Consider the following 12231-nt stretch of genomic DNA (forward strand, 5'->3'; position numbering starts at 1 on the left):
ATCCTGCAGTTCCTTGGAGCAAGACAGACCCCTATGCCTGTATGCTGGTGTAAGAGTCTAACTGAAAGTTTCAAAGAAACTCCAGTTTTCACAGATATCCCCCATTTAGTTGTATTGCCAGAGGGTCATGGATCAGCGTTCACGTTGCACTCCCTGTCAGTACCCATTCCAAGCTGGGGAAACTAATGACCCAACCAGTGGACAAAATTTGGTGATAAATCCTGATCAGGTGCTACTGGAGGCATGTTGTGCATGCGCTCAGAAGAAGAGCGAATGGAATGTTGCTTGCAGCCATTGCAAAAGTGACTCTGATTCTTGTCATCCACAACACAGAATTAAAGAAGTAAAAACTCTTATTTTTGACGTCATGTGAACAGTTGATGTAAAGAGCTGTTCAATGCCATTTGCAGTACACAACAGAAAACTTCATTGGTCCTGCAAAACCCGAAACAATGCTACATATTCTTGTGTGCCATCCACTTGCATCTTTTCACTTAACTATTCACATATATACAGATAGAGCACCCTCTGGTGACAACTACAGGATCAGGGCTTAATTTTGCTAGTTAACCGTTCAAAATCTGTGCTTTTTAAGGGGGCTTGACATGCAAGCAACCCAGATACCTCCTGAGAAGTTAAATTCATGCACGTATCTACTCCGCGCATGCCTCCCACATCAGATCAATGTGAAACTGACTAGTCTGTTTGGATTGATTAGGCTGGGTGAAGTGCCGAAAGTAAGCCAGCAGCATGCATGACCTGTTGGAATTCTGTTCGAATGTCTGAAGGTGGCATTGGTAACCGCAGGACATGGGATGTAGGCATTGTCCTTTTTAGGATTTTTAACCTGACAGTGCTGCTTACAAAATTCAGATACTTCGGGAAAAGCTCCCCAGTTCTAAATAATCTTTCTCCGCAGAAATAAGAACTCTCCCTGCTGCAAAGCAGAAAGAAATCACTGCCATGGCCAAAACTTTTGGACCCTGCCAGATCCTGAGATAATGAGGAGATTCTGGCAGTTCAGTCTCTGCAGCTGTTTATGTGGAAAGACGGATGCTTGGCCCCCTGATCCCAATGCCTGAAATCAGTATGGCCCATTAGACTGCAGGACATGGCCTCCTCTGTGTCACTGGTGATCAGGAACATTTGTTGAGCGGGTGACTGGCAAAAGCTGTTTGTTGGCTGGTAAGGAGATATTGGCGCAAAGGCATTGGTTGGGATGAGGACACTTGAAGTAAGTTGCGTGGTCAGGGAGAGGTTGTGAGCGGTTGCTCCTTGGCATTCAGAAACTTCAGCATCTTCCTTCACTTTTATCCACTTAATCAGTTTTATTCTATTGCTCTTTCTTGTCATTCTTTTTCCTTTCTCCCTCATTGGCTTCAATTAAATCACCCATGAGAGTAAGAGCTGCAGTAGCTTTTGTTTGCAAATATTGCAGATTGAACACACGCAATGAGATAACAGGGCAAGTGGAGGAATGAAACTCTCTGGATGAAATCGTGGGCCCAGTGAAGTCAATGGGAGTTTTGCAAAACTATCATTGATTTCAGTGGGGCCAGGATTTCACCCTCCGTGTCTGGGAAGTGCTCCATTTGTTGTTACCTGCAGTGGCTATTAGTCAGTGGTAGATACACAGCTTTTCTTCGTAATCCAGAAATGGAAAAAATTCTTATTTAGGCCCCAATTGTGCCATCCCTGTGCAGGGAAATCAGTGGGACAGCACGGGGTGTGAGCGAGGGCAGGGGCTTGTCCCAGTCCTCCCACTGTCGGAGCTAATGCTGTGGATCCTGCAGGGCATTACTGTAACGCACTGAGTAAGAATACACTGTAGACACATTCTTCTTGTCAGCACTGACAGAAGCCAGCTGGGGAGGTTTAGAGCAGGGCTGGATTAGATCTCACCACAGCGCAGGTCTTTTTATATTGGCTGGTTTAATTTCCAATCCCCTTTTGCCTGACAGGCACTGGGAGAGAGCTCACACATACTGTGTCCTTCCGTCCAGATTTTCATTCTCCCCTCCCCATCCCACCTCCACCTTTCTTCCGTCACTGTCACAAATGTCTGCAAGGAATCTGCCATGAAACCTGTGCTGGTTGGTGTGATCGTGGGTGGAATTTATCTCCTAGCAGGTAATGACAGATACTGCAGTCAGTGCAACTTGGGGTGGGTGGGTGTGTAAGAGGTTACAACTCAGGTTGTGTCGTGATAGCTGGAGACTTGGGGAGAGGGGCAAGAATTAACCAAAGAGGGAAAATCCTGTGTAAACAGGCACCTGGTTTTATTTTGTAAGGACTCAAAATTTTGTTTAGGAAGCTTTGTGGCCCAAGAGTTGTCGTGATGCTGGCAGCGACTGTGCTGAGCAATATGCTGGGAGCCCCATGCCTGTCTTTGCTGTAACCCTGATTCCTCCTCTTTGCTGGGAGTGACTGAAGTTGGGATGTTGTTGCAGAGTGTCAGCTCTCCCTTCACGCTCAGGTGCACTTTAGAATCACATGACGTCTTTCACACTTACTCTGTGAAATCTCTGCCTCTCCAACTGAATTTTTTAAGGTATGAAAATTTCCTTTACTGAAAACAGTGGGACTTTTCAAAATAAAAACGCTGAGCACTTCACTGCCCCCTGCACTACCCTCCACGCCCAGTCTCTCTGGCTAGAAGTGCCGGGTGGGAGAGAGGTCCAAACAGTGTGTTGCTATGGAAATGGCAGTAATGATGCAAACATAATTGTCATTGCAGGGCCTGGTTGTTGCAGCTAAGTCTCTGTTTTATGTTGTATTGGAATAATAGGAGCTCTAATTAGGATGCACTGGGGAATGGCTGCTAGGAATGCATCTGCCTGCTGGGGAGAGGGCAAGGCAGTGCTGGCTAGTAAAGATCACTGCACGGTACATGGTGCTTCCAGAATGGCTGGCAATACTCATATCCTTCATTAATAGAAAGGGCCAGTTAATAGACCTGACTTTGGATATCTAGACATGTGATTTGCTAAATTTGAATCTCTCTTACTGTGTGTGTGTCCATCTGTCTGTCTTGCATACATACGTATGACAGGTATGATGTATGCAGTGTAGTTGTAGCCATGTCAGCCACAGGATATTAGAGAAACAAGGTGGGCCAATTTCTGTTGTGAGAGGGAGAAGATATTATTTCATCACTTGCCTCTCTCTAGGTATGAGATGACATTTAACATGTATAACGCATTTTCAAAGCCATATTTAGAAATAGCTCTCAGTGAGTCAGTAGCTCTGTTCAGCTCTCCCGGTGGGCACTGCTGATTTAGTAACCCTGGCACCCGTCAGATAAAACCATTGATCAGATACCGTGACAATGGTGCTTTAGAAATACCTAGGTGGCTCATGCATGGTAGGGCTTGAAAGACTCAGCTTTGCCATTTGAAAGCACTGGAAATTGGAGACTTTCAAAGTTGTAATAAGAGTATGCATGTGTGTTTTGTTTACAGTTTCTGGTTAATGTAGTCATTACCTTGGACACTCTTGAATTAACCAAAATATTTTAAAATAGTGGTCATTGTCCTGACAACAACTTTGAAAGTCTCTGATTTCTAAATGGCTGCTTCCTCTTATATTTGTTAGTTGGTCCTTAGTGATTTTCTTATCTAATTAAAGAGAGTTGCAAGATCGGAGTATATTTTATAATATGCTGTCTTTTCCTTTATTATTTATGGATATTTCTGTGGGCCCTAGCATCAGGTGCTCAGAGGGAACACAGCAAAATCTGCAAGTGTAAAAAGTACCTCTTTTTGCAACAGAAGTGTCACATGGAATTAAGTTCTGTTCTCTGAACACCTAAAATGGAACATTTGTGCTCACAGGTTACTCTGTGCTCCTCCTTTTAAGAATACAACTGAAAGTTTTAAACAGAATTTAAAAAAAGTCCTTTCCAGTATGATTGCAAAGAGACACAACCATCCCCTCTGGAGAAATCTGGGATACCAGGTACAGTCCAGGAAATGGTCTGCATCTTTCTCTCTGCTGTAATGGCCCAAAGCAAAAATCTTGTTATTTCCGGAGTGGGGTGATTTCCTTCTCTTTGCTGTTTGCGTTCCTGGCTGCATTAACACTGAATCATTCACATCCAAAACACAAAACTCAAACCCCTCTGGTGAGCTGCAGTTAGCATCTAGGAAGAAGACAGCAAGGGAATTCTTTTCCCTGCAGCTGACTTTGTTTTTTAAATCTAGCATCACCAGAGTCTGATAATCTGGAGGATGTTCAGGAAGATGACAAATTTATCAGCAGACTAGAGAGGATGGCATAGCCAGACCCTTCTAAGTGACAATAGATGAGGAGAGGGCAGAGTAGCTATCTGTCTGAGGGTGTAAACACCAAGGAAGGAGAGGAGTTACTTAGAATGTATGTAGAGGTACAGTAGGCGCAATGGGATGAACTGGTAAGTGGGGGGGTACATTGGTTTCCAGGAAATATTTGCTTCATTGAGACAGAAGCTCTGGAACAGTCTCCCTTATCATGTGGGATGTTTTAAAACTAGACTGGCCAAAGCAGTAGCCATATGCTCCATTGGCCCCTAGGAGGAGGGGTATTATTAGACATTGTTTCATAGGCCTTTTCCCTCTCCTGCCTGTGGTTGTTTGCAAGCAGGGGTGATGATAATGATGGTGATCTGTGTTTTGTTCCTCTGCTAAGAGCTGCCCTCTGACTCCACAGCCAGCACATCTCTCTTTCTCTCTCTGCACATATGCTGCTAGGTCTGCCAGGCACCAGCCACAGCCAGCCAAGATATATCAAAATCTGAAGTGGCAACTTCTTCTCCATCACCCCCTCCAAACAAAACAGACCAGGAATCAAAACATGTGTCCTGGGGGAAGCGCTCAGCATTTAATTAGCCACAAACTTGGGGCTGCGCACTCACTGCGGGGATTAATTTGCCACCTGGTGTGGAAAGCTCACACCACAGGTGTCATCTGGGAGTCCAGCAAATAGCACAAACAGACTTTCCTGCTACTGTCTTAATGTGGAGGTGGTGGGGGCCTGACGGGTCCCTTGTTCAGGGTTCCCAGCTCTGAGACGAGAGAGCCAATTGGGGGTGAGTTCTGCATGGGGAAATGGAGCTCTCTCCCACTCGGCGAGATCCCAGCCAGCTTCTCCACTCTCTGCTGCTCAGAGACCAGATCCCATTGCATCTTTGTCTGCTACCTACAATGCTAGTCTGCTGACCACAGCCCTGGTAGCCACCATGCAGCCTTCCGCAAGCTGCCCTTGACTGGCTTGAGCACCCCTTGCGCCCTGATATCCAGTCCTGGCGGGCAGCAGCCTGAACGCCATGCTGAGCCTAATAATCATCTATGGGCATTGATCAACACCCTCCCTCACAGTCAAGCGGAGGAAGTGTGCTTACCTGTCTGTGTAGAAGTGTTTCTGACACCAGTGGCCATCTCCGAAGCAGTTCTGAATCTTCCCACTGAGTAAGTTTTTCGGCAGAGGTCACTGTTAAAATGCCCACAGTACTTGCCCACAGTTACAATGCAGAGCAGTTCCCCTATGATTTATCTCCGAGATCACTAGCTGGTAATGTGCTGGCTTGATGGTGACCACAGCATAAAACCAGTTTAGCTGAACAGAACCGAGCTTATCCCTGCCATGCTACTTACCAGATCTGTAAGGTTTATGCCCTTGGACCCAAACTGAAGTATAGTTTGGAATGACATGAGTGATGTTAAATCTGAAGTGTGACTGATAAATTGGCATCTCTTCAGCAACAGCTGAATGCTTGGTCTGAAGGGCCACAGGAGACCTATCCAGGGAGGGCCTGAAGGGAGTAAACTAACTTAGCTAGTTTGGGGGACACTAAATGTTTTGAGGTTTACGGCAAGACATTGCTGGGAACTATGTCACTGAACTGGCACAGGGATTCAAGAAACACCATTTCTTTGCTGAGATTTATATTACAGGTCATCAGCTCCTAATGCAGCACCTCCATCTCCCCTCAGCTCTCCACTCAGGCTACTATTTACATCTCTTCATCATGTTCACCCTAGTGCTTTAATGGCTTTTCTTTTTAAATGTCATTTGTTTTCATTCACTTCCTTTGTGCTTGGATTCCTTCTTTTCCTTGTTCCCATCCTTGCTAGCTGGACTCTGTGTAATGATTTAGATCTGGATAATCCATACTTGGCTTATCCGTGTGGCTGTCTCCGAAGATTAGTGGAAACGGATGTTATGGGCTCGATGAACAGTGGACTGGCATCTAATCAGAGTGTGTTTTTTTTTCTTCATCAGTCTGAAGCCACTTGATGGCAGATCTGGTTGTAATATCTCCTAACCGTCCCACGTTCTACTGGGCTGTGGTTAGTGTCTGTAGGATAAAGTGCAATGGCTTTTTACCCTACTGACTTCAGTGAGACTGTACAATGTTGAATGTGGCCCAACATGTGCCTTTGGGGCATATATTTATTTCTTCTTTGGTGGTGAATTGAACTTCATGAGTGTTTATGACTATGGCTGCCAAGGGTTGTTTTAGGAATTATTGGATTAACTCTTCCATTTTGTTTCCATTTACTTGCCTGAATAGTTGTGTATTGTGGTGCTCTGTGCACTAAGTGTGCCCCTCAGCAGTCTGCAAACTGGTTTAAATGCACTGAATTCTTGTTGTGATTAATCTTTTTATTAATTTTCATAAAGAGACAATGAAAAGTACAAAAAGGTAAATGACTTACAGCTTGTGTATGTGCCAAATACTGCATGTTTCATGGGGTCTCCAATAGAAAATTGCAGTTGTGCAATTTTACAACCCATCAAAGCTGCAAGACCAGACAGTATTTACATAGATATCACATGGGGTGAGGGTTACAGCAATAAAATAGCAGACGTACATGAAGAGGGAGGGGTGGAAGGAGGGTCTAGGAGGAGGGATTAAGTGGAATAGAAATCTGGCATTCTTTGAGCAGTCTCTGTGGTTTTTATTCAAAATTTATTTAGAAATGGGATCCAAATACACCTCTACCTTGATATAACGCTGTCCTTGGGAGCCAAAAAATCTTACCGCATTATAGGTGAAACCATGTTATACTGAACGTACTTTGATCCACCGGAGTGTGCAGCCCCGCCCCCCGGAGCACTGCTTTACTGCATTATATCCAAATTCGTGTTATATCGGGCGGCGTTATATTGAGGTAGCGGTGTACTTTGATTTCATTAACTGATCTCTATGGCAATAGGTTAGTCCAGTGGTCCCCAACCTTTTCATCTGGCGGGCGCCAGACGAAGGACTGTGGTGGCGGTGGAGCACGGCGATGCCTCTCAGTGACGTCGCTTGTCGGCGGCAAGTGGTGTCATCAAGAGGTGTCGCCGCCGAATTTCTGCGGCCTTTCGGCGGCGATGCCTCTCGATGATGCCACTTGCCGCCGACAAGTGACGTCATCGAGAGGTGTTGCCGCTGAAACGCCGCCGAAAAATTTCGGCGGATGCTCCACGCCGGCCAGGACGCAGGCACATTTAGGTGCCCCGCGGGCGCCATGGCGCCCATGGGAACCGCGTTGGGGACCCCTGGGTTAGTCCATCTTTGGTTGCTAATTCAGATGGGTCCATATATCGCTGTCCTATTCTGTGCATAAACCTACTCTTCCATTTGTGTAAAATCACGTACTTGGTGATCACCGTAACCCCAAAATCCAGCTGCTCCTTGGTGGCCTGAAAGTGGTTTCGCTGTATGGCAATGAGCCAAGGTGCTGACTTCAGTGTGACCAATTTGCTGCTTTGGGAGAGGGAGCCCCAATCACATAAGAATGGCCATACTGGGTCAGACCAAAGGTCCATCTGTCTTCTGACAGTGGCCAGTACCAGGTGCTTCACAGGGAATTTTCAGAACAGGTAATTGTCAAGTGATCCATCCCCTGTCACCCATTCCCAGCTTCTGGCAAACAGAGGCTAGGGACACCATCCCTGCCCATCCTGGCTAATAGCCATTGATGGACCTATCCTCCATGAACTTCTCTAGTTCTTTTTTCAGCCCCGTTATAGTCTTGGCCTTCACAACATCCTCTGGCAAAGAGTTCCACAGGTTGACTGTGCATTGTGTGAAGAAATATTTCCTTTTGTTTGTTTTAAACCTGCTGCCTATTAATTTCATTTGGTGACCCCTAGTTCCTGTGTTAGGAGGACTAAATAACACTTCCTTATTTATTTTCTCCACACCAGTTATGATGTTATAGACTTCTATCATGTCCCTCACACATAGTCATTTCTTTTCCAAGATGAAAAGTCCCAGTCTTATTAATCTTATTAATCACCTACAATAAGATCCTGTTTCTTACTCTGTTTCCCAGGTGTGGAATGTGCTGTCAACATTGACGAGTGCAAGGATGACCCCTGCGAGAATGGGGCTACCTGTAAGGATGCCATTGCTGACTACTTTTGCTACTGTGCCCCTAGTCAGGATGGCATCATATGGGGAGGGAAGAACTGCTCTGTTGAGCTTACTGGGTGCCAGAAGCATGCTTGCCAAAATGAGGCCTTGTGCATCCCAACATACCAAGCTGAGACCCATGGACACCTTTGCCAGTGCCAGCCTGGTTTCTACGATGCCAAATGCTCAACGCCAACAACGTTTTCCTTCAGTTCCCGAGGGTATATCTTTATTGACATGCCTATGAATAATAATCGGAGCAGGAGGGATGTGGCAGGGGACTACCTGGCCATGGTGTCTCTCCGGTTCCGAACCACCTTGCCTGATGCCATCCTCTTCTACCGAGGCAATGAAGCAGAATACCTGTTCCTGGAGCTCTCTGATGGCATGCTGCATGTGGGGCTAAGGAGAGATGATACTGAATCCTCTTTGCCCTTGAAGGGGCTGAGGGTTGATGATGGCCAGTGGCACAAAGCTGAGGTTCTTCTGCAGGACTCTCTACAGTTAAAGCTCTGGCATAAAGCTTGTGACACAGGAGTCTGCCTGCAGGGCTTTCCTACTAGAGACGGTGTCGCTTCTCTCTCACTTGCCTTCCTAAAAACTTACATCGGGGGAGTTGATGGAGACTCGACAGCTAACAATACATGGAGCCGGGAGAGTTTCATCGGCTGCCTGGAGGACCTGGAGATTGATTATCAGGCTATTCTTCCCTTGGATATACCCCACCGCAAATCCTTTCCAGTGGAGCTGGGCTGCAACAGGACAGAATGGTGCCACTCCCAGCCCTGTTCTCAGAGAGGCCTGTGTGTAGACCTCTGGGCAACCTTTAGGTGTGACTGCACTAGGCCTTACGAAGGCCAGACTTGTTCACGTGGTAAGGGCTAAATGATGGCATCTGCCAACTCCTCTGGTGATGAGCAATCTAGAGATCTAAGGTGACACTGGCTTTGGAAGCAACATCATTTTCTGTGTAACCAGGGTTGGAACTGAAATTGAACCCTCTGTAAATAGATTTTCTATCAAATCCTCTTTATGTTGTAACTAAACAGAGCTGGCCCCTGCTAGAATGATTGTCAGTTACATGGAGTAAATATTGCAGCCAGAGCCAGATGCCCTGACCTCCTCTTTGCACCAAATCACAGCAATTACAGAAGGGCAGTGAAGCCATTTCACTAGGAAAAACTGGTACTTGGCCATCTCAAGTTCAGGGTGAAAAGGAACATGTTGTATTTGTAGATAAAATGCTCAGTGCTAAAGGTAACTGTTTTATTGGAAATCTGAGCTGAGATTATTCCTGATGCATTTTCACAGTCCTGCAGGGCTTGTATTAATACTGTTGTCAGTTTCTGGTTTCGCTCCCATTCTCTAAACATAGCAAGTACAAAAGCTCCTGTGATGTTGTGGGGGCTGGGCATTTTAAAAGCAGCTTTGTAGCTTAAAATTTCCCAAATTAATGTGCCATGTGTCAGGGGCCATGATACATGCGCTCTTCCTTGGTGTGCCATGTGTGTATGAGTTACTGTCCTGAAGGAGGAGAGAGGCTCACCTGCTTTCTGTGAATAGTTCACACCATTAGCTTTGGGCACCTGCCTTGCCCTGAGTCTCTAGGAGCAGGGTCCAGTCCTGTGATACACAGTGGAAAGCAAGTTTGAAAGAGGAGAAGTCATGCAAGGGTTGGAGCTCAAAACATCCCCAGGCCACCTGCATTGCCTTGCCTTACAGAACTGATGTGTCTTTCCTTTCCCTTCCAGAGTACCCAGCAGGAACATTTGGCTTGGAAGATTCCTCCAGCTTTGCTTCCTTCACAATTGCTGATAATCCTGGTGCAAACTTCAACATCTCCTTTTTTATCCGTACTCTGAAGCTAAGTGGCCTAGTGCTGCAAATCAGCAATGGGACTGACCCCTGCCTCACTGTATATCTGAAGAGTGGCCAGCTCCAGATAGCAACATCATCTGCAAATGCTGTGACTTTCTCAGAAAACCTGGCTGATGGGAGGAGATATCTGGTAACTCTCACCTTCCAAGGAGGAAGAGTTCATGCCAGCCATTCAGACCGAGATGTGGAGCTAGGGCAGCTGGCAGTGCTGCCTCTTGTAGCTGGTTTTGAGGTGTATGTTGGTGGACTTCCTCACCAAGACCATGTGAGCACATGGGGAGGATATTTTAAAGGCTGTCTTCAAGATTTCCAGCTCAACAACCACCGAATGGAGTTCTTTCCTACTCAGGCTGAGAACTACAGTCTGCCACAAAAGGTGTACGTGGTACAAACCACTAACCTCGCTCCAGGCTGCATCTCCGATGACACCTGCAAGGTAGGGACTCTCACTGCTCTCTGCACTGTGCATGGTTGTTTATTACAAGCAAGGCTCCGTGGCTGTACAGCAGTTTGGCTGTTTCACTGGTGTGATTTCAGGAAAAATGTGAGTGTTTAACTGTTGAAGGAGAAAGCAGAAAGACCCCAAACATTCCACATCTAATCCATCTCCTTCACATACTTCTACCGACCACTCCCTCTGGAGCTGAAATCCACATCCAATGCATACAACATTCCCAAACCACCTCCATCCTGCAAACACACTGACCAGTCCACCTCTTCTTTATCCCCATGCTCTGTCTATGCACCCCAAACAACATACCTCTACCAACATACACCCTATCCTTTAACCTTCTCAACTCCCACCCTCCAAATACACTCTCACCTCCGGCCCACAGTGCTCCATCTCTTTAACAATAATTGAGTCTATCAGTACCATCAGGGGAGTCAGGATGTGTCTGGTGGGGGACTCTCTCTCCTTCCTGCTGTATGTGAAGGGTGCTAGGCTGTGCTCCCGCCTCTCTCAACTCTGCCTGAATTCATTGCACCTGTTGCAGGGAGCTATTGCCACCTCTTGCTGCTCTGCTTCTGCTGGTGGGAGTGTCACCCTGGAAACCGCTGCTTGTGTTGTTTTCAGGGACTTTTGCAACTTGCCTCCTATGTTTCTCACACTTCCTTCTGTGCCTCACAGTTTTGTTTTCACCTGCACCTGTGAACTCCAGCGAAGTTATTTTAGTTGGTTATAATTAGCCACTCTTCGCACAGCACTTTGGAAAGGGAATGCGCTATATAGGTGCTAAGGGTTATTATTATGATGTGCTGTGTTCAGATGCCTCTGAACATCAACGCTTCAATTAAAGGAGTTTTAATGGAACCTGCAGGGATTGGCAGCTTCTCTATTTGTTTTAAATGACTTAGAATTGGCCTTTAGCTCATGATGACTATTCTCAACTGCATGTAATTAATCAGCAATTACCTAGCACCATGAGGTTTCCTGATCCACCAATAGCCAATGTTTCCTTGCAATCTTCATGCTATCAAAGGACTGGGCAGTAAAGGAGAGGCTGTGTCGGAAGGGAAGGCCCTAATTTCCTTGTGAGAGGTGTAGTATGGAACATGTCTTGCCTCTGTTTGTGTGTGATCCATAACCTTGAGTTCATCCAGGTCCTACTCCATGACGTTTTTCTCATCTCTGCACCTTAGTGCATTTATTTCACAGGGTGACTTTTTAAAACCAAGAACTGTGAGTTTTTGTAGGAGTTAGGCTCTGGGGAGCTATATAGCCGTTTGCTTTGATTTGAACACACAAAGACCATATACAAAAAGATGTTGATCCAAACGTGGTAGGCCCTGGTAGGTAATCAACAGCATAGCCCATAACAAAACAAGAACAGCAGATTAGAGCTGATTCTCCCCTGCCCCAATAACTAACATAATCTCCTTGTGTCAGATCCCACAGAGACCCAATTTTCCCCCAAAGCACAACATACTTGTACCATCTTCAAACACTTGTTCAAGTAGATGAGATTTGC

The 12231-nt window shown here is 46.0% G+C and overlaps 1 protein-coding gene across 6 annotated transcripts in view; it reads left to right on the plus strand.

The window, feature by feature from the left end:
• Window positions 1–12231, plus strand: part of CRB2 (crumbs cell polarity complex component 2) — a 134429-nt gene that overhangs the window by 107595 nt on the left and 14603 nt on the right. For all 6 annotated transcript variants that reach the window (XM_044992530.1, XM_044992529.1, XM_044992531.1 and 3 more), the window contains 2 exons: window positions 8304–9257; window positions 10135–10697. In XM_044992530.1, the coding sequence (XP_044848465.1) occupies window positions 8304–9257; window positions 10135–10697 (1517 nt within the window). The remainder of the gene's footprint in view (window positions 1–8303; window positions 9258–10134; window positions 10698–12231) is intronic.

Source organism: Mauremys mutica, chromosome 18 (assembly GCF_020497125.1).
Source record: "Mauremys mutica isolate MM-2020 ecotype Southern chromosome 18, ASM2049712v1, whole genome shotgun sequence".
NCBI lineage: Eukaryota > Metazoa > Chordata > Testudines > Geoemydidae > Mauremys > Mauremys mutica.